General features: G+C 36.1%; 1 protein-coding gene across 4 annotated transcripts in view; it reads left to right on the top strand.

Moving 5' to 3' along the window:
* LOC118070371 (dystrobrevin beta) overlaps positions 1-27721 on the top strand; it is a 300960-nt gene that overhangs the window by 227391 nt on the left and 45848 nt on the right. For all 4 annotated transcript variants that reach the window (XM_035088930.1, XM_035088929.1, XM_035088931.1 and 1 more), the window contains one exon: positions 21015-21136. In XM_035088930.1, the coding sequence (XP_034944821.1) occupies positions 21015-21136 (122 nt within the window). The remainder of the gene's footprint in view (positions 1-21014; positions 21137-27721) is intronic.

The following is a 27721-nucleotide window of genomic DNA, read 5'->3' as shown; positions in this document are numbered from 1 at the left end:
AAGAAAAAATTATGCGTCGGAAGAATTCAAATATATTGCATGGATCTCTTTTTTACATTACTTACAAAAAATTTCATTGTTATAAACGAAAAAAGTATGTTTTCATTTATGTCCTACGGTTGGTAACATTTTTTCAGTAAAAGAAAAGATTATGCGTTAAAAGTACTCATATGTATAGCATCGATCCCTAATTTTATTGTTTATAATAATTTGAAACTTTCTATTTGAATATTACCATGGACAACAATCATTGGTTAGTTACAATGTTTAAATGTTATAAACACAATTTCTTATTATTAACTATTACAGCGTTTTTAATGCTGTTTTATCAATCCTGATACTAGTTTTAAATTCTTTCATTTGCTGATTTTTTTTTTTTAAATTTTTTTTTCGATAAAATGTTGTCATCATATTTTCATACAAGTATTCTTATCATTTAATAATCATATTTTTTAAAAGATTTCGAAATTTTGTCTAAAGAATGGTATAATTTATAAACTGCGAAATTCAGGTCGATTTCCATTTTTGCTAGTTTTTTATTCTCGATATAATCGAGACGAAAAATAATTCCGAACGCACATACGTACATACACATACACAAACATCTACTGGAAAACGATCGTATTCGACTCTGGGGACCTTAAAACGTGGAGATATGTCTGAATTCGGGATTCGCAAAATCGGACCCATTAGTATAACTTCCCACTGGGAAGTTAAATATCTCAGGCAATTTTTGTTCGATATTATTTCCAATTGTTTTAATAGACTATTGATCAACATTGTAATGTCTACATATACTTCAATTATTTCACTTAATTATTAAAAATACATTTTTCAAGAAGCTCAAAATGAATACCAATAAAGTTTACGGATTGGGGTTCACGATTATTACGTAATTTATTTTTCTTTGTGTTTTCTCAAGATTTCGTTCAAATAGAAAGAATTTCGGAGAATAGTTGAGAAATTCATCTTCTAGATATTTTATTGCTTTTGAAAAACCCGCGCGGCGAAAAGCAGTAAAATTTTAAAAAATGAGTACGTGACGTAGGAAGAGCGTTAGCTTTCCAAAAAGGGGAAAGACCATGCGAAGGGACTTGTGCGCGCCTGAAGCAAGGGACTTCTAATTATGTCAAAAATAGATATAAATAAAAATCATAGATAAAAATTGTTTAGTCTACAGGTAGACTCGGTACTTGGTCTAAGTCGCCGGGGGTTTCCAAGAAGACCGGAAACGATAGAGCATCGTAAGCGCTTCCGATTTCAGCGTTTTATTTAAAAAGTACTTACAATGAAATTCCTTTTATTTAAATATAGCCTCTATTTTGTAAGGTAGCAAAAATAAAGACCTGTTTCTCAGCTTAGTCAGCTTGAGAACCTAAAATTTGAACAAAACGAATTTTTCCATTAAGTAAGGGCTTCGGGTTTCTGCATGGGAAATGAGTTCTCTCATGAGGAAGCGTGAAACTCAACTTCCGTCAAAGACAAAAATTAGTTTGTCAGCGTATCGGTAAATTAAGTATGCGTTTATTTTTGGTTTACCAAAAATAAAGCGAAATGTATGTATATGAGGGAGGAGAAAAAAGAAAAATTGTAACCATAAAGTCGGACATAACAAAGTGAATAATTGTGCTGACTTGAGCACCGACTAAGGACCAATCAATTGTAATTCATCTCGACCAGAGTAAAAGAAATCATCTGTTGGTAACGTTTAAATTGTTGTTATAATTTTTTAATAAATTTTGTCATTGTTTTTATATAAATCACACATTCTTACTTTCTCTATCGAAGATTCTCTCACCCTTGTCTATTGATCGAAAGGCGAGAACTAAAAAAAGAAACTTAAAATCTCTATGGTTAAGCATATGGTTTACATATTGACACCCTTAAAGAGCATAAATACATAGCAACATCAAGAGTTTAATTTTTTTTTGAATGTTATCTTATATATTCACAAGAGTGTGTTTTTTTTAATCAGAAGGTATAATATATACTATTATAATTACTTTAAAATATTATTTCTGTAGTTTAGTATCATTTTTGTAAATTTGAGTTTTTATAAGTTCAATTTTCTATGTTACCTATGTATTCAAGAAAGACTGTGTTTCTAATAACAAAAAATATAATTTACTTTAAAAATTACTTTAATATTATTTTAATAATTTGGTTCAATTTTTACAAGTTTGATTGTTTTTATGTTATCTTACACACACGAATAAGTGTGTTTCTTATAAAAGTTATGATTTACAGATAAGAAATTACTTTTTAGTTTTGTAGAAAAGTAAAATTTTTAAAAGAAGGCTGATTATAAATACATTTTATTCACATTTATTTTTACAAAGCTTCACATTAATTAAAGTAATTTTGATTGATTTATTCACCTGTATATTACTACTGACATGACTAAAATTTTATATACTGTTTTATTAAAAGTGATTCACTGACATAAGATAATTGTTCTTAATGAGTACATTTTATCCAAAACATATTTGAAACAAAACACCTCTCGTTTTGGACAATGTGCCACTTTGTCTATTTTAGTCAATTGACAATGTTTCCCACATGATAAAGTTTCCACATAATTATAAGTTTTATGATCTTCTTGCTTGATATATTGTATAATGTTTACAAATTTAGGACAATTCAATACTCCTAGATTATTGTAATTTCAAATTTCCAACTTTTTTAATTTAGATTCTCTGCAGTTACCACCTTTGTAAGCAATCATCAATCCTTCCTTTTGAGCTTTTCCAGGAATTTTCAATAAAAATTCATTAATGCTTAATTGATCTTCATCATCTTTTTCATCACTAAATCCCATTCCGTGTATATTACAATAGCAGAATCTTGCTGTTTTCCGGTGTCTGGATGATAATTCTTCTTTTTTTAATCCAAGTTCATAAAAATTAGATTGAACTTCGTCAGTAGAAGCATTGATGTTGTTGCGAGAGGTTAATCGCAACCTGTCAGTTGGACTCACTCTCGTCCCAGCTCGTGCTCAGTCGAGCTCACTCGATCCGCTCACCCTATCCTAGCTCTTCTTTTACTATTGTTCTAGGTCTATCGACGCCGGCTACAACGTGTTTGCACCCATTAACTCTCACGCGACGCTCAAGTACACGTGCTCGATTATCGCTCGTTCCTATTTTGTATATCCTAATCATCTCAAGCTCTTGATAAATTCTATTCAGTTTCAATAAAGTTCAGTAAAGCTCATAAATTGTTAAGAAGTCATTGTTAACGTGAAAAATACTTTATTTTTGTAATAAAACTTATAAATAAGCTCAAGAAAAGAGTCTATTGTGTGTGTGCACCTCTCCTGACCACATCCTACGGCGGAGCTCGATCGCTATCGATCTTTTAGCTATAAATAAATCAACCCAATCAATAATTTTCGGTTCTCAAAATACACATTGGTCCTTCGAGCCGGATGTGGTCAGCAGTGAATTGAAAGTGCTCGTAAAAAAAACATTTTTTTTGTTCTGGCGTTCGCGCGCTCCCGCGAAGTATCGCTCTCTCGCTCGCGCTCATTAACTTTAGAAGCTCTCTCGCTCACACTCGTTGGTCGTGAGTTTAGCTCAGTGTGGTTCGTAGATGTGGCTAACTTTAGGACTTCACGTAAACACAGTGAACTTATTCACATTTTTTGTGTGGGTCTTTGGTGCTAGTAAACAGAAAAGTGAGTTTTTGTGCTGGTGCTCGAAGATTCTAATCGCGTCATTAATAATGACCAACGTATCGATGCTCGAGGCCGACGTCGAGCTTCACTTTACAGCTCAACTAGCTCTTCAAGATGAAAGAAAGGAATTTCTTTTTGGAGCTCTTGATGTTTGTCTCTCAGAAGATGTAAACAAGCTCTCTCTCTCAGCTTGAATCTAAGCTCTCTGTTCGTGAGAAGACGTGGCAGTTGTTTAGTCAACTGAACAATGACCTCGCCCCAAAATTCTCTCAGCTCTATCTTAGCTCCGCGTACAAGAAGCAGAAGGTTTATCTTATAACGTTAGAGGTCTACGACGAAGCTCGGGCAATCCTGACTAACCTCATAAGCTCTCTTCGCTCAGCTCAACCATCAAGCTCTCCTGAAGCTCGTACATCTTGCTCACCTGGTGCTCATCTCTTCGAGAAAATCAAGATCAAACCCTTCAGTGGGAAATACCAGGATTAGAAGGAGTTTGAAAACTTGTTCCAGGCCATGGTTGGCAACAACGCAGAGCTCATCGACGTCCACAAGATGATGCTGCTCAAGGTTGCAGTTCAGGGTAACGCAACTCGGCTTTTCCAGAATTTGAGGACCACCAATGACAACTACGCCATCGCGTGGAATCTGCTCACTTCTCGCTACGAGAACAAAAGGCTCTTGATATCAACACAGCTAGACAAGCTCTTCGGCGACAGCTCAGTGGTAGAACCAACATCTGAGGGTCTCCACGACTTGCTCAATGGGGTTAGAGAAGCTCTCGATTCGCTAAAAGCTCTAGATGCCGAGGTTGACAAGTGGGACATGCCACTTGTCTACCACTTAGTTCGTCGGCTCGATCCTTCCATCAGGAGAGAATAGGAGCGAACGCTCGGCTCTAACACCGCTTATCCATCGCTCAGCTCGCTTCGGGAGGTTTTGACTTCTGAAGCCATTTCTCAAATCAGCTCGGCTCCAGCTCCTGCAGCTCCAACCAGCTCAAGCTCATCCGATCCAGCTCCAGCTCAACAACCTCCAACCACATCAAATTGATAAGCTCCAATTAACCTTGACAGTCATGCTCAAGAATTAATTTTTGTTCCTTTTGTTGTTAGCTCGAAGTAGCTCTCCCTTGTTAGCTCAACAGCTCAACTCAACCCTCAGCTCAACGCTTAGCTTTCAACTAGCTCTTGATTTACGCTCCAGATCAACTCAAAACGCAGCTCTCCACCAGCTCCTGATTTATACTCCAGTTCAGCTCCCGCTCCTGAATCATCTCTAAGCTCGACCTCTGGTCTTCCGATAAGCTCTTCAGTAGCTCTATCTTGCTCTACTAGTTCCTGCGATCCTTCAGCTCTTAAACAAGTTCAAGAATTGTCGGTTTATCCAACAGCTTTACTTGCAACAGCTCAAGCTCAACTAATTGCTTCTGTCTTGGCTCGTCAACCAGTAAGAATGTTGTTGGGTTCAGGATCAGAGCTCTCTTTCATAACAAATAAATTAGCTCGTTAACTCCAGCTCCTAAAACAACGATCATCAATCCTGCTCACTGGTATTGGCAACGCTGCTGCTGGTCGTACACGGGGTCTAAGCATCAATACGCTTGAATCTCTCTACTCAGACGACCAAATGCAAGTTCCTGTTCACATGCTCAGCAAGATAACAACAGTCTTTCCTACCTACAACATCGACAGCCCATCGTGGTCTCATCTCAAAGGCTTACAGCTCGCAGATCCTCAGTATAGAACGCCAGGTAACATTGATGTTTCTCTAGGCTCTATACCATTAGCTCAAATCATTCGCTCGGAGCTCAGACGAGGTCACGCCTCAGATCCCATAGCTCTCAAGACTATTTTTGGTTGGATCGTCTTCGGTGCAACTAAGTCAAGCTCATCCTATCTAGCAAGTTCAGCTCTTCACGTGAAACAGGATCACGATCTTCATGAACTAATATCCAAGTTTTGGGTTCAAGAAGAGACAGCTCAAGCTCATTCTTCTAAGCTTACTCCAGATAAAGAACACTGTGAAGCTCATTTCATCGAAACTCACTTAAGGGATGCAACTGGAAGATATGTTGTTAGACTTCCAATAGTTCCATCACCAACAGCTCTTAGAGAATCTAAAACCCTAGCTCTCAAATGTCTTCGATCAATGCTCAAGCGACTCTCAAATAACTCTAAGCTCAATCAGCTCTACACGCAATTTGTGAACGAATATCAAGCTCTAGGACATATAAGGCGTGCTCCAGAAGTTCAATCAAGCTCAAGAGGAAGTCCAGGTATTGTATCTGGTGATCGCTCGAATGAGATGACCTTGGCACATGATACTTCGGTATCAGGAGGGTTGAGGGTCTCGGTAAAGGGGTCATCGCTGCAACCCAATGGTCTGCCTCATTTGTATTTGCCTCATCATGGAGTTTTTCGTGAGCAGAGTCTTACCACAAAGTTGAAAGTCGTCTTCAATGGATCAGCTCAGACAAGCTGTAGTTTCTCGCTCAATAATGTTCTTCATACTGGTGCCAAGCTCCAAGTCGACATCTTCGACGTCTTGTTATGGATTAGACAAAACAAAATCATATTTAGCTCTGACTTAACGAAGATGTTTCGACAGATAGACGTTCATCTAGCAGATTGGGATCTCCAGAGGATTCTTTGGCTCGATGAACATAACAATATAGTTCCATGTCAGCTCACCATGGTTACCTATGGTACCAGGCCAGCTCCATTTCTTGCTGTACGAGTTCTACTTCAACTAATAGAAGATGAAGGCATGAAATATCCTCGTGCAATAGCTCCTATGACGAAAGGTCGTTATGTCGATGACATTTTCGATGGCTCAGATACTTTGCACGAAACTCAGCTCATAGCTCAAGATCTAATAAAACTCTGCATAGCGGGGAGCTTCCCTCTAGCAAAGTGGTCAAGCAAAAGCCCTGCTCTTCTACAAGCTCTAGCTCTACAAAGTCTCTCAACTGCTCCTGCTCAAGCTCTAGATGATACAGAACTAAAAGTGCTTGGACTATCTTGGAGTCCTGCATCTGATCAATTCATCTTCTCACCAAAAAGCTAAACGCTCAAGAAACTAACGAAACGCTTAGTGCTCTCCGAAGTAGCTCAGCTCTTTAATCCGCTCGGATTCTCAGCTTCAGTAATAGTTCGAGCAAAAATGTTCATTCAAGAGCTCTGGTCAAACAAATCGAGATGGGATGATGAATTTCCTGCTCAGCTCTTTCAACGGTCGACGCACCTACGAGACGAGTTACCATATCTCGCTCATGGTCACATCTCTAGATGGCTCAACACGATCTCCAGCTCATACGTAGAAATACATGGCTTCTTATATGTATCGCAGTTAGCCATAAATGCATTCATTTATATTAAAGTTCAAAACTCAAACGAATCAGCTCAGATCCAGCTCTTGTGTGCTCGAACTAAGGTAGTACCATTAAAACCAGTTACTACTCCTCGGCTCGAACTAACTGCTGCTTGGATGCTCTCAAAGCTCGTGAAACATTCTCAAGAAGTGCTCGAATTAGCTCAAGCTCATATCTATTTATGGACTGATTCATTTGTAGCACTAACATTCTTAGTCATCCATCCAAGTGGAAAAAATTTGTGCGCAACAGAGTTTTATCCATCCAAGAGCTCAATCCAACCGCTAAACGGCTCTACGTCCCTGGAAAACAAAATCCAGCGGATTATGCCTCTCGCGGCTTTACTCCAAACCAACTAACTATGTTCAAGCTCTGGTGGAAAGGACCTGAGTGGCTTAAAGGCTCATTTTCTTCTTGGCCAGCTCAACAGTTCAAACTTTCAGCTCTTGCTCATAAAAAAGAAAGATCAGGCGTGTTATTGCACGCAGCTAAAGCTCCATTCGAAGAAGATCATCCATTGTGGTCCCTTCTATCAAAATACTCATCGCTCTACAAGCTCTTCCGCATTACTGCTCTTTGTCTACGCTTTATCGCCTTGCTCAGAGGGAGAACCACCAGCTCGTTAGCTCACAATCCTATCGCTCCACAAGAACAGCTCGATGCTCAGCTCATCTGGGTGAAGATCATACAACGACTTCACTTTCCATTTGAATTAAAGCTCTGCGAGATGGGCTTCAATTACCATCATCGCACTTTGTCTCTAAGCTCGCAGCTTTCGCTGATCAAGAAGGTATACTTGAGATGCGTGATCTGTGCTTGATATCACGCTCGACGTGCTCAACAGCTTATGGGCCAGCTTCCAGCTGATCGTGTGGTACTAGTTCGACCATTTCACACTACTGGGGTAGATTATGCTGGTCCCTTCACGCTCAAGACGTTCCAGGGAAGAGGCGCAAAAACATATAAAAGCTGCATAGCTGTTTTTGTCTGCTACGTAACCTCAGCTGTTCACTTGGAGCTGGTGTCAGACTACTCCACAAAAGCCTTTATAAAAGCCTACCGGTGCTTTGTCAGTCGTCGAGGGGCAAGCTCAGTGCTCTATAGCGACTGTGGAACCAACTTCAAGGGAGCTGACTCCTTCCTGAAGGATCTCTTTCGTCAAAGCTCATCAGCTCATTAGCTCAGATAGGGACAAGATGGATCTACTCACCTCCCAGCGCTTTTCACTTTGGTGGAAAGTGGGAAGCCGCTGTTAAGTCGGTGAAGACTCACCTAGTGAGGATTCTAAAAACAACCTTACTGACTTATGAAGACTTTACTACTCTACTAGCTCAAATAGAGGCGGTGTTAAATTCTCGACCGCTCTTGCCGTTCGCTGATGATCCCGACGATCTACGAGCTCTAACTCCAGCTCACTTTCTTCATGGAACTTCTCAAGCTAATCATCTCAAGCTCTTGGTAAATTCTATTCAGTTTCAATAAAATTCAGAAAAGCTCGTAAATTGTTAATAAGTCATTGTTAACGTAAAAAATACTTTATTTTTGTAATAAAACTTATAAATAAGCTCAGGAGAAGAGTCTACTGTGTGTGTGCACCTCTCCTGACCACATCCTATGGCGGAGCTCGATCGCTATCGATCTTTTAGCTCTATATAAATCAACCCAATCAATGATTTTCAGTTCTCAAAATACAGATGTATTTTAGCTCTTTACACATAAATTTACCGTTTACCATATATCTATCCATGTCGATTATGTTCAAAATTTTTTTTTTCACTCTTTTGTTTAAATTTTTTTTAAATTCTTAATCTAATTTTATTTAAATAATATTTTACTAAGTGTTTTCAGAAGAGAATAGATTGATTGTTTTATTTCACAAATCACTTCAGAACTTGTCACTTATACGTAGTTTCTCTTTTAATGTCATTAATGTTTATAATTAAACTAGAAAAATATTTCTTAGAAAATGACGTCACATAAGAACAGTTTATCAGAGAGCGTTGAGAGGTGGTTTTTATCATGTGTGATGACGTTTTGAAACTATAAAATAGTTTCTTGGAAATGACGCTACTTGAAAAAAAAATAACTATGAATTTCGATTGCGTATAAGGGTAGTATTTTATTTTATTCAACTGAATAACTGGTGGCACTATCTGGACATTTCTATTTCGGAAGTCACAACGTGAAAATGTAAATTTTAATATACTAGTAGATAAAAAATATCAACAAGATAAAGAAATTTCTAGAAAGTGACATTGCTCACAACTCACTACAAAAATCGATTAGTGTTTAAGAGTAGTTTTTATTTCACAATCAATAATTAGAGGTAATTTTATGGTATTTTTTTGAAAGTAAAAGTATACATATCAATTTCAAGAAACTGATGAACAATATCAATTGAAATTTAACAAGTGGAAATGCGTGACTATTATAAAGAATCAATCAAAATGATGGAAGGAGCTTCTATGCTTCTTTCATCATTGAGTGAACTAAGTAAAGATGGAGGCGTGAATAAATGGTTGGAAATAGAAGATTGGAACATTGCATCGACAATTGCGGTAGCTTATCAGTTGGTGAAAAGATAAATATTTATTCAACAATTTTAATTCTTAAAACACTTTGTGAAAAGTTTATTCATCAACGAAATTATCTGCGAAGAGGTGATCTTCAACGTGATGATCAACGGCCATCAGTTGTTTGGAGAGATGAAGAAAGTATATATGAACTCCGTATTCCTACAGGATCAATCATTAATTCAAGGCATTTAAATTCGATTAATTTTTGTCAATGATGCGAAGATGATTATATGTGAAAAAATCAAAAATATTATTGATAATAATGGCAGTGTGAAAGTGAGTTTCTCCTCAGCTTGTAAATTCCAAAATGTAAAAGATGGTGAATATATTAAACGAATGAAGTATTTTACAACACCAAATAAACTTTTTATGCCATCGAGTGAAATAGAAGAAATTATAGAAGAGAAAATTACTGATGCTTTATTAATGAAAGTTGAGGACTTTGAAGAACGAGATTCAGGATGGCCCATGGCGGAGATCATTCATCTCCAAGTCAATATTAATAGGTATGATCCATTAGCAGCAGGGGACTCAACTTAGATTCCTTGACCACAGTTCATTCGAAATAAAAAAGCAGTGTTGAACATCAGTAACGACGACCAATGTTTGTTTTCTTTGGCTGATTGTAGCAGCTTTATTTCTAACTGGAAATAATTTCAACAGCACATCATCTTATCCACATTATCGGATCGTTCTTAACTATTAGGATTTCAATTGTCCAACAACTTTGCTCGATATTACTACATTTGAACTAGATATTCCTTCCAATTAATGCTCATGGATTAAATAATAAGGATAAAATATTTACATCGTACTTAAGTAAATTTCCTTGCGAAAATCAAATACATGTATTGATGGTAGAAAGTAATGTTCGAGTTAATAATAATAATAATATAAAATCTACCTATCATTTTTGTTTGATCGAAGATTTCTCTAGATCAGTTAGTTTTTGAACAGCTCAAGGTAAATCAGAGAAATTCTTATGTGATCAATGTTTGTGTCATTTTAAGATAAAAAAAAAATCATTCATCAATCATCGTAATGACTGTATTAAAATAAATAAAACGGCTATAATTTTTTCGAATCATGATGACCTTGAAGTACGTTTTCTAGATTTAGCTATGAGAATGTAATGCAATATCTCACTTACCGTTCAGCGATAGTCTGCTCGGTGTTTGATACAGCTTTCGTTCAAATGAATGAATAAGCAAAGAAATAAATCGATAAAGAACGATGTGAGAGATTCTTGGACAACCAGCGTGCCGAAAAACGACGACAAGAATTCACAGCAATACAGGGGGTCGGACAATTTCCCCTTGGAAAGTAGAGTCACGTCTCCCTCGAGATATCTTCTACCCTGTAAGGCATGCAAATAAGGTACGCAAGGGATTTACTGGGATAATTTCTCCATGCGTAAATTGAGATAGAAAAGACTTTTTATTATAAAGTTAATGTTCGAACAATCGTACGTAGGGTTATCCCCCTGCGTCCTGAAGCGAGCTTTATAGTAACTTATTTGGATTTTACAGAATATTTTTATAGATACAATCGAGTCAATGACCCGGGTGCGGGACGGCAAGATTCACGATTGATTAATCTACAATCATTTGATCTTAATTATAGGGAATCGGACAGGCGTTACAATCAATGTTTCCGCAGCTTCTTGCGGACTCGCCCAAATGCTCTTGAAAGACTAGGATAATTGTGGGTGAGCTCACCAGCGAGTGTCGTCTTTCTTTGTAGATTTTAATGTCTTGGCCTTGCCGGGACTGCAGGTCTGGCGTTACACGTCGTTAGGAGTCCTGGAGAATCGCCGTGACTACCCGGCGTCCCTCAAAAGTTGCAGCGACTTGTGCAGAATCTCCCCAAGCGTCTTGACAGCAAAATCTGCAAGCGGCCACGATCCCAGCCTCGTACTTCCGGCTCCCGGTCTAACTTTCCACTAATTACTGTGAGAACTTGATTACGTGCTCGACGTGCGTCGTTCGTGCGTGCGTACTTGGCGACAGCGGAAGCCTAACTACTACTGACTGATCTCCGGTCGGCGTGATCGCAGCTTCGTTTTGGCGGGATCTCCTTCCATCTTGAGGCTCCGCCCACTCTGCTCTCGCAGCGCCTTTCTGGTTGAAGTTTCTGGTCGTTGAAACATATGACCTTTGAGGGTCATCTAGAGCTGCTGCATTAGGCGTTACAAATATCACGAAAGTAAAATCAAAACTTCACTTTCATGATAGCAGTAAAACGATTAATGGAAGAGAGAATGTTCGAGTTTCTTGTGTATTACCTGTACCGACTAAGGTTGGAGATGTCACCACTTATATTGATATTTGCTAGTCCAAGTGCAATTGGAGCTTTAGCTGGTAGAGCTGCAGGCATTGCGAAGGCAGTTAATGATGCTCAAGCTGCTCACTGTCAATTGGATGAAGCAAAACGTCACAATTAGAAAATGAAAGCCATAGTCTCGGGTAGAGGTCTACGTTTCAAACGTCGAAAACGAGGATACGGTCTATATTTGAAACCGGCAAAAAAAAAAGGTTTAGAGCTACCACATCGAGCATTGACTAACAGGGATATTCTGAAATATACAAAAATTATGAAAATTCCATATTTTCGTGGAGTTTTTGTAAGAAATGATTTACCAAAATATAAACCATAGTAAAATGAGTCAGCTGTTATTAACCTTGATGATAAAGATAGACCTTGAACTCATTGGGTGGCATATAAAAAACGAGGGAATGAAGCAATATACTTCGATAGTTTCGGTAATTTATAACCCCCACCTGAACTCCAACAATATCTCGATGTTGGTAGCATACTATACAATCATACAAAGCAACAAGGTGATTCAACAAAAATTGTGGACATTTATGTTTAAAGTTTCTCAGAGAAAAAGTTAAAGCCATCTGGGGACTTGATATGGAATTTAATCTCAATAGCTATGATGAGTAAAGTACTTTAGTCATGAATGATTTGTTCTCAATAACGCTGTCTGGACAGTCCTCCATATTAGCGGCATATTATTTTCCACCTATCGAATTAACAAGGACAAAAAATTATGTACTGGGTCTTGTAGAATTACTAATATTCAACTCTATTCCAAATATTATATTGGAAATTTGATTATAATATAAATGAACAAGATAAAATTATTGAAATACCAACAGGAAGCTATGGAATGGAAGATATTGGAAATTATTAAAAGAAAGCTGATCCTAAATTGTCAATTTCCATTGAACCTAACAACAATGAATTGCACAGTGAAATTTACAGTGATAATGCTACAATAAATTTCAAGCAAGATGATTCTATTGGTCGTCTGTTAAGTATTGGTCCAAGACTTATCTCGTTACAATCAACACAGACGTCGGTATCACCAGTTTTTATCTTAAAAAGAAATGCATTGGGAATCGAGTGCAATATTACAACAGAAGCATACACAAATAATAAATTAGTGCATACAATGCATGAATTCGTCCCATCAGTTCCACCAGGATATCAAATCATTGAAGTACCTTTAACGTCATTTATCTGCCAATCGCCGTGCAAAAAATACATCATATGCAATTGAAAATTTTCGATTAAGATGGAGAATTGGTTAGTTTTCGTAAAAAAATAATAACAATTCGTTTACACGTGAAATCTGTGAAATAATGGGTATTGTTTATAAAACAATTTTCGGAAGAAGCTGTTGAGAATTAATTAATTCTCAATTTGAATTTGCCAGCTGACAGGAACTTCGGCGGCCATCTTGGGACTGGGTCGATAACCAATCGACCTAATAATCAATAATTCTTTATCTAGTCACTCATTTGACTACTTTTGAGTGTCCCTTTTGACTAATGAAGTTCCTGTCGCCATTCTTTCACTGTTCTCGTTCACGTGTACACGCTATTCACATTCTTTTCAGACAATCTTGAAGTTTCGAGTCAATCATTAGTGCTAGTGCTATTCTGAACCACCAGAAATATTCAATTTTCATTCTACAATCAAATCAACTAACAGTTCAAGACATTTCATAGTAAATTCACGAAGTTACAGTAAATTCATTTTGCATTGCATTGATAGGCTAACGCCACGTGCACAATCATATTCTTGCTCAACTTGAGAAGCGTGCTGAGCTCGTGTGGGAGGTCAATAATACTGAACACACCAATTTGAGTATTTTTTAGACATTCAATTCACATTCAGTAATTACAATTGACATTTAGTGATTTCTGAAGACATTCATTTCTTGTATTCATTGACGAACGGTCATTCAGTGTATATTGTGTACCTGTTAGTGCTCAAAATAAAGATTATATATTTTTCATAAAACCTGACTTCCGTTTGCTCTGTTCCGGCACAATCATCCCTATCCTTAAACGGTTAGGTTAATTCAAAAGTTGAGATTTTCTCAACATTTTATTGGTCCTTCGAGCCGGATCAGAGCTTTAGGTTGTGTAAGTGTTTGTTTTGGTGCTATCAGTGTACTAAACAATCGACATTCTCGTAAATCATAACAAACATTCATCAAGTGATTCACAGTTTATTCAGACAATCAAGTGCGTGAGTGATCTTCACAATCAAAATAGCTAATCAACCGGTTCTGGATGAGGTAATAAAATTCAACTATCTTTAATCAGCTCCTTTAGGTCCAGCTCTCGCTCTGATAAAAAAACCTTCCTCATACGGAAGAGTCATTCACCAAGGCTTGGTCTACGCTAAAATCCAGGTACGAGAATCGCAAGCGGCCCATCCACGTGCACCTGGAGAAGCTCTTCAACCAATTCGCAGAGTCCAAGAGAGCTGTATCTAACTCTGAAAAAATCTCATCATTACTCACAATCATAGACAATTCACTTGATTCACTAAAGCCTTTGGAAAACACTTTGCAGAAACGGTATGGGAAGTCCACAAGCCAATCTACCCAACAATCATCTTCCATCAATCAACCTTCAACTTCACAGCAGTGAGGAGACGTAGCAGTCTTTGAAGAACAATCATCTCTAATACAAACATTCAAGCTTGCTGATGGACTCGCTCTAGAGGGTCAAACTGACTGGATGACCTTAGCACATGAGGTTTCGGCCTCAGGAGGGTTGAGGCTTCAGTTGGAATGGTCCAAAGGACAAGTTCAGAAGCAGCAAAATCATCTAGGACAATCAAAAGGTCAGAATGACCACAAGACAATCAATCAACATTCAACTAGTAGTGCAAATAGCACACAAAATCATCAATCAAGTGACGTTAAATCAACTCAACTTAGTAGACAATCATCGACGAGAGCAATCTGCTCAAGTCAAACAATTCCAAGTCATCTACATGATGATCATTCAACGCTGTTAGCAACAGCAAAAGTCAGAGCCAATTCACATTCAGGGAGTTACATTGCACGAGTGCTCATAGATCCTGGATCAGAGCTAACACTAATCACAAATCAACTAGCCAATCTGCTACAACTGAAAAAACGCCATCAGACAATCAACATAAGAGGAGTAGGAAGATCTAAATTCACTCAAAAAACAGGTGTAGTCTTCTGTGAGCTACAATGTCTAACATTCAGTCATTCAATACACATTCGAGCTCACATAATGAATTAGTTGACAGCATGAACTCCAAAGGTGCCATGCAATTATTCTAACAATCATTGGACTCATCTCAATGGATAAAAACAAGCAGATCCAACATTCAATATTCCACAATCAATAGACATTTTACTTGGAGCTGATTTTTGTGGACAAATCATAAAACAAAATATATGTAATTCTCCAACAGCTCCTATGGCTCAACTTTCAAACTTTGGTTGGCTAATTCTTGGTCCAGTAGCACCAAATTCATCAGTCAATCACTATTATATTCATCATGCTACTACAATCAAGAACTATGAAGACATTCAAGAGTTGCTAACAAAATTCTGGGTCCAAGAGGAAGTTCCGATGTCAAATCAACATCAATTATCATCCTTGGACCAACAATGTGAAGATTTCTTTAAATCAACACATTCTAGACATTCATCAGGACGATACATTGTTTGAATTCCACTCACTTATTCACCTGCAGCTCTTAGGGACTCCTATACAACTGCGTATCGATGCTTGAGGCGTCAGTTGAGGAGATCAACCAACGAGACTGAATACAACAATCTCTACAGACATTTCATGAAGGAATACGAAGGAGTTAATCAATGGTGCAAGGCGGGCGGCGTCCCCCTTGCAAAATGGCAATCAAATAGTCAATCACTTCTCCAAATAACGTCACAATCATCAGTCAATCAAGGAAAAATCACCTTCGAAGACTGCACCAAAAATTCTTGAACTTTATTAGAATCCGAATTCAGACACATTCACATTCTGATCAAAATCAGTCATTCATGAGTCAACATACTCAAACCGCCTCATTCATTCAGAAGTAGCTCAAAACTATGATCCATTGGGGTTGTGTCACCTATAACAATCACAGCTTAGATGTTCCTTCAAGAGCTCTGACTACACAACCTCAGCTGGGACGAACCAGCCCCACAACAATTCATTAATCGCTGGCTGCTCATCAGAGAATAATTCACACAACTTAAGAAATAATAATTCACAATGGATCCATACAACAAGACATTCAACAGTAGAAATTCATTGATTCTCTGGTGCATCACAGCTCGCGATGGCCGCGGCAGATCTATTCAAAAATCAATTCACCGTCCACAGGGCCCAAAATCACATTCATCCGTGCGAAAACTAACGTAGCACCAATCAAACAATTCACGATCCCCAGGCTAGAGTTAACTGCTGCGTTAATTCTAGCGAAACTCACGAAGTATGTTCGAGCTACACTCCACAGAGTGAACATACATTCAATTCACTTATGGACGGACTCTTCAATCACACATTCATGGATCAATTCAAATGCAGGACGCTGGAAGGACTTTGTAAGGAACAGAGTAGTGCAAATTCAAGAACTAGTTGCGGACGCGCACTGGCACCACATTTCTGGCAAGGAAAATCCAGCGGACTGTGCTTCAAGAGGCATCACAGCAAATCAATTAAAAGATTACTCGCTATGGTGGAGGGGACCCACCTGGTTAGCTGAAAATCAAGAAAACTGGCCAGTAAATTCACCACCAGCTGACGAGGCTTGCAACTTAGAAGCTCGTCCTGGAATTTCACTCATCGCAGCAATTCAAGATACAATAATTCAATGGGACTTGGTCAACAGATATTCAACACTCAATAAACTACTTAGAATCACCGCCTTAATCATCAAATTCACTTCAAGACTTCGACATTCTTCAGTTACCAGTCCTTTAGCATCAATCACAACAGCTGACATCGAAAAAGCGAGAATCTTCTGGATAAAGTCTACTCAAGCAGCACATTTTCACCAAGAAATCAGGACTTTATCCAACAATCAACATCTTCCACCAAACCATTCATTTAACAGACTCACAGCATACGTTGACTCAGAAGGAGTTCTACGAGTAGGAGGACGACTTCAGCATGCTCAGTTGAGTCATGATTCAAAACATCAATCAATTCTACCTCGACATTCACCATTCACCACTCTTATTATTCGACATTATCATTTAATCACGCTACATGGTGGCACTCAACTTACACTCACAACAATCAGACAACGTTACTGGATCATGGGTGGAAGAGCTCCAGTAAAAACATTCATTCTTCGGTGCATCGAATGTGCTCGACAAAGAGGCATAAGAGCACAACAACTCATGGGCCAATTGCCACAATCACGTATCACTCCTTCACGGCCATTCTCTCATACTGGCATAGACTATGCTGGGCCATTCACAATCAAAACATCATCAGGCAGAGGAGCCAAGACTAGAAAAGCTTGGGTCTGCGTATTTGTCTGCATGTCAACTTCTGCAGTTCATTTGGAAGCAGTTAGTGACTATTCAACTGAAGCATTCATTGCTGCCTACAGGAGATTCACCTCTAGACGAGGATTATGCCAGACAATCTATTCTGACTGTGGCAGAAATTTCATTGGAGCTGATATAGAACTCAAGAAATTATTCACACAATTCACCAGAGAACATGAGGTCATCTCTAGATTCATCATCACCAACGGCACTCAATGGTCATTCAACCCACCTGCAGCACCACACATGGGTGGCAAGTGGGAGTCAGTAGTGAAATCACTTAAATTTCATTTGACGAGAACAGTAAAAGAATCACTCTTCACGTTTGAAGAGATCACCACACTACTGACACAAATAGAAGCCATTCTCAACTCAAGACCTCTAGAGCCAATCAGTGATGACCCAGAAGACATTCAAGCACTCACTCCTGGACACTTTCTTATTGGGTCAGCACTCAACACTGTTCCTGAACCATCAACCTCAGAACCTGCACATTCAATTCAAAATCGATGGCGGATGATTCAACGACAATCACAGCAGTTCTGGTACAGGTGGTCACAATCTTACTTACAAAAATTACAAGCTATTTCTAAGTGGTTTTTCAGGAACAGAACAATTCAAGTTGGTGCATTAGCCTTGCTAACTGATGAAAGATTTCCCCCCACGAAATGGCCACTCGTGAGGATAATTCAACTACACCCAGGGCAAGATGGGCTTCCACGAGTAGCAACGGTGAAGACACCAACAACGACGTTGGTCAGACCAATCGTCAAGCTAGCCATTCTACCAATCAACCCAACTCCTGAAGCCCAGCAGCAGAATCAACCAGAAGACAATCATCAACTAGTTGCTGATGGCGGGCGGCATGTTGAGAATTAATTAATTCTCAATTTGAATTTGCCAGCTGACAGGAACTTCGGCGGCCATCTTGGGACTGGGTCGATAACCAATCGACCTAATAATCAATAATTCTTTATCTAGTCACTCATTTGACTACTTTTGAGTGTCCCTTTTGACTAATGAAGTTCCTGTCGCCATTCTTTCACTGTTCTCGTTCACGTGTACACGCTATTCACATTCTTTTCAGACAATCTTGAAGTTTCGAGTCAATCATTAGTGCTAGTGCTATTCTGAACCACCAGAAATATTCAATTTTCATTCTACAATCAAATCAACTAACAGTTCAAGACATTTCATAGTAAATTCACGAAGTTACAGTAAATTCATTTTGCATTGCATTGATAGGCTAACGCCACGTGCACAATCATATTCTTGCTCAACTTGAGAAGCGTGCTGAGCTCGTGTGGGAGGTCAATAATACTGAACACACCAATTTGAGTATTTTTTAGACATTCAATTCACATTCAGTAATTACAATTGACATTTAGTGATTTCTGAAGACATTCATTTCTTGTATTCATTGACGAACGGTCATTCAGTGTATATTGTGTACCTGTTAGTGCTCAAAATAAAGATTATATATTTTTCATAAAACCTGACTTCCGTTTGCTCTGTTCCGGCACAATCATCCCTATCCTTAAACGGTTAGGTTAATTCAAAAGTTGAGATTTTCTCAACAGAAGCTATAAAACTGAATTACCATGCCAAAAAATTGTCAGTCAACGACGAAACCTCAAACGACTAAGTCGTCAGAATATTTCGTTTTTAAAGAGCTTAGACCTAAAGCCACGCCTACAAAAAAAGTCAGAGTAAAAGTATACTATTTTCCATGTTTATTGCCATGGCTACAGGAGAGGAGACATTAGCTATCAACAGAGGAGTTGTTTCAGATGAGTCTATATCACATTGTGAATTACATGCTCATCAACCTTATGCATCAGCTTCACTCAACATTAAGATTTGTGCTTATTACCTTGCAAGAGTTTTCTTCATGTTACTAGAAAATTTACTAAACTTAATGACACTGCTGTAGCAACTACAACAAAATTTATACACATAGCATTACTTATTTGAAGAAATACAATATGAATTGAATAGCATTGAGATTGATCGCAATAAAAAGGATATTTTGACATTTTATTGTCATTGAATATGCAATTGGGATTTACTGAAGATCATCATCGCATTGTTGTCAATGATAAGAATAAACTTGTTTTAACACGTTCAGACAACGATCTAAACGCAATAGTACAAGTTACAGCGAATGCAGATAAAAAAATTACATTGACGAAAATTGAATGGATGATTCCTTACATCACAGTGTCAGATACAAGAAAAGTACAATTAATAAATTATATTGCCAAGAATCCGCCAATAACAGTGAGCTTTAGATAATGGAAAACTTATAAATATTGATTGTTATCGAAAATTAAAAGAAACGTTTAGATGATGAAAACATCAACACAATTGGAGAAATCGATATATGTTATACTGGCATTTCAAACAGCACGAAAAAATGATGCAACAAAAGATTCCATTCAATTTCATCATTGTAATGTAAGGGACGTAAAAGTTTCTTTCAATTCACAATGTTATCCATGTGGAAACTTGAATCTTGATATAGCTCACAATCAATATGCATTATTATATGATACGTACCAAAATTTCCAAGAATCATATTACGGTGAAGATTCAGAACCTCTTCTCACAAAAGAACAATTTTTCGGCAAAGCACCCTTGATTATCATCGATTGTGCAAAACAAAATGAATCATTAAAATCTGGATCTGTGGATGTACGAAGCAAATTTGTATCTACAAACATATGGTGTATCACCAATTTCTCATGAAAGTCCATTGAAATACTTTCTACCAACATCAGCGTCCCATACTTCATCAATAGATAATTCACCGTAATCACATGGTGGTTGAAGTAAAAAATGATATTCACAAATTTCTTCCAATCCTAACCATTTACATGAAGCTAACTCTTTTACAATCACTTTTCCGTTAGAAAAACGATAGCCTCTTATATCAGTAACAAGATCCATGATAATCACTCGTTCTCTCTCTGCGAGACCAATTTTGAACGCACAAGCTCGGTGGTTTATATTGAAATAAGTATAAAAGCTCGAAACTGCTTTCAGCCAGCGTGAATCGGACTCAGTCGCACCGCACGCCAACCTCTTCACTTTTAGTCTCGAGCATGGTAATACAGCCGCTGCTTACAGTATACTTGCTGAGAGCCATGTTGCCACGGCCAATAATTATTTTAGCTAGGCTTGCATATTCTGCCTCTACTGTTAATAATGTCACAGTTTAGTGTTTTTCCGATCTCTATGTAGAAGTTGCACTGCAAAATGTGAACGTTTATCTAAAGAATAAGCAACAGTCAATGGGATTACCATCTTAATGAGCATCTAAACAACTGACAATGGTATCTCCTGATTCTGAGTAAGCCGTACCTATTTTTTTGGTTCCGATATCGTAGGAATTTCTTATCCTGGGCAAAATGACACCTTTAAAGTCAGGATTGTGAGCAATAAAATCAGTTTATTTGTACTATATACAAGTTGTCATTCATGATACTCATATATATCGATGTGTGACATGATATTTTAACGCATAATTATATATTTCAGACAGAGAAATCACCCCCTGAGACGAATCAATTGACAGATGACACTTCTCAGGCCCAACGAGAACAAATATCACAACTTGAAGCAAAAAATAAAGAAATTCTTCGAGAAATAGCTCGATTAAGGTGAGCAAACCATCATACTATTGTCAAAAATTAGTTTTTTCTCTGCTTTGAGGTTGGACAAGTGACATTCTGCCTCCCTCAGAGAAAGTGACAACCCGTCTAGACATGCGCACAGACGATATTTTGTCTTTTCATGCATGATAGAATGTGTCGCTTTGGGACTTAGAAGTAAATTTTAACTTTAGGCAGGGGTATGAAAGAAAGATATTTTTCGAAACACATATATTGGTTTGTGAAAGCGACTTGAGGCATATCGAATTTTTCTGTAATTAACCCATTAATAAGAAATATCAATTTTCTTTTTTGAAAATTTCGTTAGTAATTTTTTTTTTTAATTGAATAAAGAACGTATCAAGTATAACTCCTTTGTACATAGACAGAGTGTCAGTTGAAACTGAAAATCACGATAATAATGATTAGAATAATTCATGACGATTCATTGAATAGAAACTAAATAAACAGAGTATATTCATCATATAGAACTAATTACGATTTCATGTTTACTCGATATTTAAATTTATTGCAATCAAATTCATTATGAACTTCAAAAATTTCCAGTGATATGAGCTGGTTACAGATAATTCCTATCCAGTGAAACAATGAAGCTACATACATCAATATCTGTTATGTTCTTCGTTGTTTTCAACACATTTAAGACTCGTTTTAGCATCGAATTTACAAGTCTATATGAAACGATTGGCAGTGACTGGTAAAGTGATAGGTAATAATGCACGAATCTGAATTCTTTAAAGCAAATTTTATTACTGTTTTTAATCGAACGAATTTCAATAACTTCCTAATAGGAAGTTGATGATATCTTATGCAACTGTCAATACTGTAAAGGTGCCGATTACAGGAAAGAGTAGAATATTCTGAGATTTTGCCATAACATTCCATACTACGTGACTTATTAGTTTATATGCTTTTGGAAAGTAAAAAAGCCCTCTAAACATAGCAACCTTTCGAGTTAGTTTGAGGGTTGTATGTAATTTTTGTCAATATTTTTCCAAAGAACTAAATTGATATTAATCTACATGGAAAATGATAGAAAACGGTACTCTATATAGTAGTAAGAATTTAACAATTGTGATTACCCTGGATTTACCATGCTAAAAAATAATCAATATTCAATTCAAAGAAATCTATCGCTTATTCCTCAAAATGCCTGATTGCAATCGGAAGAGCAGAAAAAAGGTGATATGTCTTTTTGCATTTTATTCTGGCTTATTAAGGAGTATTCCATCTATAGCTGAATATTTTTCTCCCGCTGTGAGCAAGGACGTATCTGCACGACTCGTACTGACGTCATCGTGTCCCAAGTAATAATAGGTTAAGTCCCGTAGTGCACACGGAACTTTGTATCTAACAGGTTATGATGAGAATAACTTATTCTAGCCCTAGAAAGAGGTCTGAGTACCTCATTAGCGATACGATGGAAAGAGCTCCTATAAAATTTTTGTAAATAGAGATTGAAATTATCATCTTTAATTCCCTTTTCTTCCTCCTTTTTTGTCAAGAGGAATCATTGGAAAAAAACCTAAAGAGTCCAAAATGCCAACTTCCAAGAAGTCATGGTACTAAACAAAATACACGTTCCTTACAGAATCTAATTCTTAAAAAAATTAATAAAGAATCAATCCGTCTTTCAGTTTTCTTATAATTTGGTTGAATGGTCACATTTCATGAAATTAATTCTCCAATAAATACCAACTGCGCATGCTATCCAAGTTGAAATAGAACGATACCATGGACATTTAGTACCTTACTTAACTTCAGGTTGGCCAATAAAGGAAAGGAATGACTCCAATACTGAACTCCAACCGTGCATCTCCAATGAATATAGTCTAAATAACTAATCATCTCAATAAACAACGAGTCAATTCATGTGAACGACTCTTAAACGACCATTCAGAATTTTACAAATTCGAAACACAACATAATTAAGTAAGTTTTTGATGATATACGGTCCTTCCCGCTCACATAGGAGTTTCGGACATTTCCCTTTACCTCTTTTAGGATGAAGTCGCCAAACCTTTTTTGACCAACCAACTGTAACTAAAATCAGAAAAATGAACATGAAGTTTTAAATCATATATATCAATCTAATCAGAGTGTCATTTGGAGACATTTCTTAAGTACAAGGTATTATTTGAGGACATTTGTATAGTTTAGGGACAGTCCCCAAAAAAAAATCATGTATCCAACGTATTATTTGAATACCTTATTTGTAAATTTAAATCGTAAAAAACACACGAACATTTAGTAAAGACTATAAATCTCCAATATTAAGAAAATCAGATAAAAAGTTAGGTTTCTTTAGTATTTATTGAAGAAAAATATATAGTCTACAACTTCTATAAGATTACCTCAAACCAACATATTTCAAAAATAATGATAATCAAACACAAATCGAAAGCAAACAAAAATTACTTATAACCTACAATCATTATTCTTATTCTCAATATCATCATTAATGTTATCATCTCCATATTCATTTTCTTCATCAAAATAAAAACATCTCCATCATTAGATCCTACACTATTATCATCATCAAAATTTTAATCCTTACTCTCATTATTATCATCATTAAAATCTATGTTGTTCTCATCTAAATTGATGTTAACAATGAGAGAAATATAAATAAGATCAGTATCATCAGCATCGTCATCAGTGTCCTCTTTGCTGTCGATTTCGTTGGTCATCCCACTATCGTTAGTGTCATTATTTTCATCGTCTACATCATCATCCATATCAATATTAAAAAGAAAAAGAATGTCATCTTAGTTGAAGTTTTCTTTCCTGACTGGTAGAAACAGATATGTTTGTTTGAAGTCGTCGAATATCAATTTACAAGCCGTATTATTCATATACAAATGATAAGTATGGTTTCTCATTTGATAACCATGTCTCTCCATGGCATAATTGATTCGCTCTTCTATATCATGAATATGATTCCATTGATATGGTATTACAACTTTATAGAATAAACTCTATGGTTGGATATAAGTACTGAAATAAGAAAGAAATAGTCTGAATAACCTTATTTTTATCTGTAGATTATTCGAATGTACAAAACATCATTATTAACATTAACTTATATTTATCTAATATACAATCTTCACTATACCTTTCTATGCGGCCATTTTCAATATTATTGTTAGTAATCTTCAAGGAATTAACATTTTCTGTATAAATATTGTCGTATTAAATATCTACTACTCTTACAAATGTCCAAATTTTATTATTTGGATCAATTACAAGTGTTACTTAAATGTCATTGCATGTAAAAATGTAATTATTTAAACTCTCTATTAGTTCTATTCATAACTTCATAGCAGAAAATAATTGATTTACTGAATAATTGATAAATGTCTGCTCTTGCCACTCTTGAGGAATGATTTTTGACTTTCATTTCTATTTCAAATAATTCCATCTGAAAGAACCAATTTTTTCTTTGCATTAATCAATTTACTCAATTGTTTTAAGAAACTTTTTTATTGTCAAAAAAAAGAATCCAAGTGTAAAAATTGAAAATATTTTTTTACTTACGTTGAAATGATAATCGATACGTTGAAATGAGAATCGTTGAATCTAAAGATCTTTTCCAATTATTAATTTATTTTTTTCTTTGTTATTAAATAATCAACAGAACACATCGAAACACTGTAAAATGTCGTTGTGGAATTTGCGTCTTTGTCCTACCAAGGCACTCTATACTAAGCTCTATCTTTATGCATGTTTGAGCCTGTTAGGGTACAAGTATCAGAATAGAGAGCACGTGGATTGGCGTAGCACAGTTCTAGTATTGCATCGTCGTTTCACTAACATAGACTATATATATTCCATCTCTGTTCTCAGTTATATTGGTTAAGGCATATAACAACAACAAATGGACGTGGTTAAGCTGCGCGTTTTCAGTCATGATTTTCAAAACGGCTTGTACATGAATTTTTATTCATACAGATTGTAGATAGATGAAATATTCAAAGTAAATTACTTAACGGATATCGAATAACTAATTCATCGAACGTTTTTTTTAATCATATTGAAAAAAAGAATAATTTATACATCAATTTTTCTATACCTAAAATAATTTTAAAATTTAATTGTTATTTTCATTTAAACGAAACATACTAATGACCAAATTTTCTGTTTGCAATTAAAGTTAATAATAATAATACTTATTCATAAATAACATTATGACAGAATTATTTTTCATTCAATAATATCATTTTTAGAATTTCTAAAAGATTAATAACCTAAGAAAAAAATGAATACACATGTAATAAAGAGAAAGAATCTGTGCGTTCAACTCAAGTCTCAGTCAAAAACTGAAGATAAACAAAATCTCCCCTCGTTGCTATAAACAATCTAATCGTCAAGCAATCGTCGTTAACTAACGAACTGTCGTTAGTCTAATAGTCATTAGATGGCAACATACAAATATTTTACACTTTTCCCGAACTTCCAAAAATTGCCACCTGGCAATTTTTATTAGTTGGGTAAAAATATTGGATTAGGCTGAAATAAATAAAATGAAAAATCTAAAATTTAATTTCTAATTCGAAATTATGAAAATCAAAATAATAATCATTCAGCCTAGATTCCAATATCGCCGCTTCCCAACTCTGTCTGCATTAAAAATAAATAAAACAAATAATTAGGAGGGAAAAATCCTGCGGCGGGTAAAAACCTCCAAACAGACCAAAATGATCTGAATTAAATTAAAAACGTGATTCTGTACAATAAAAGATTCCTTAAAAAATAATCGTCCATTAGTCAAATTAAAAATTAGAATTTGCATCTTCAATTCCCTTTCCATCCTTCTTTTTCATCAGGAGGAACCACTGGAAAGAACCAAAAGAACCTAAAGAGTAGGAAATGTCAAGAACTGGTCATGGAACTAAACAAAATAAAAGTTCCTCACAGAATTAAAGTTCTTTAAAAATTTCAATTTTAATCATAAATTCAATGTTCTGATTATAAAATAACTCATGATGAATCTTATACAACAGCAACAACTACCTATCAAAGTAGTCTCATTAGGGACATACCTGTAGTGAGGTTTTTAATGATATTCGATTCTAAGCTCTTGTCCAAAGACTCAGATACAAAGTATGGCATAAAGAAGTTGAAAGGTAATCGACTGAAGTCAGGTTCGACAATAATTTTTTTTATATTGGTGATAAAAAATACAATACTACTTCTGGTTTATTAGAATTATAATTTATGAATTCACCTGTTCAATCAAAAATAACAGAAGAAAATAAAAACACGTATGGCAGAATTATCAGAATGACAAACGTCTATCGGAAGCATTATCTTCCCGACAAAAGTATCAGAATAGATAAGAATTTAAAGAAATTCACTAACATAATCAGTAAATAGATACCATAAAGTGGGGAAAGTTTACCACAGTATATGATTAAATCTAAACAAAATCATCCTATCGATTATATTTATTGGGATAATCCCAATGAACTTGTAGATCGACTTCGTTTACTTATTGCATCTCGAACAGCTGGAAATTTCAGTCATACTAACGAAATTCTATCAATTTTAGAGGAATTACGTGAAGCTGAAATCATTCATTAATCTGATGTATTCTACACAGCTACTCATTCTTTGAAGAACTTTTGAAGTGAGAGTTTTAAAAATGAGTGTTGACGTTTTTGGACGACAGTTAGCAAAAGATATTGTGAAAAGTGCTATTCGTGGGCCTCTTGGTGAAGGATTCAAATTAACTGCGGATCACCAGTTTAACATAGATCATAAGAGATTGTGTAATCTCGCTAAACCAGTAGATTTAAATGATGCAACATCATTCGAAGTAATTGAAAAAAAGATTACAGTTTTTAAAATTTTTATTGAAATAGAATTATGTCTGTTACGCGAAACTGTATCAAATTTGAGAAAAATCATTGAAGAATGTAGAGAAAGAATCAAAATGATTGATGTTTAAGTAGAGCCGCATATTAAATTATCACAAGAACATCGTAAACGTCTGAATGAAAAATTGAATGAAATAATTGAACTACATGAGTCAGATCGATTACGTTTACTTAAAAAGGCAAATCGTAAACAAGCTGAAACTATAAAACAATTTGAAGAAAATATTCGAAAATATCTTGCTCAGCAGCATCATGAACAATGTGCAAAAAATAATAATTGAAGAGCCGCATAGACCGGTTAGAAAAAATTATCAACCACGACATGTTGATATACATGGTCTTGATGAAACTTGGCAAGCTGATCTAGTTGACATGACAGCATATAAAACTTATAATAAAGGTCATCAATATTTATTGACTGTTACAGATGTTTCTTCAAAATACGCTTGGGCTGTGCCTACAAAATCTAAAAATGGTAAAGATGTCGCTCATGCAATGAAATCTATTCTATCACAAAAAAGAGTGCCAAAATTTTTACATGTTGATAGAGGAAAGGAATTCTACAATAGAGATTTTGAAGCACTCATGAAACAATATAAGATCAAAATGTTACACTTAGTAATCTTAAGGCATCTATATGTGAACGATTCAATCGCGCATTGAAGAGTAAAATGTGGACAATTCACGTTGCGAG

This window comes from Chelonus insularis, unplaced genomic scaffold, assembly GCF_013357705.1.
Source record: "Chelonus insularis isolate UGA/USDA-ARS -01 unplaced genomic scaffold, ASM1335770v1 contig_57_pilon, whole genome shotgun sequence".
Lineage (NCBI taxonomy): Eukaryota > Metazoa > Arthropoda > Insecta > Hymenoptera > Braconidae > Chelonus > Chelonus insularis.
The sequence above is the reverse complement of the archived record's forward strand: the minus strand, read 5'-3'. Positions and strand labels throughout refer to the sequence as shown.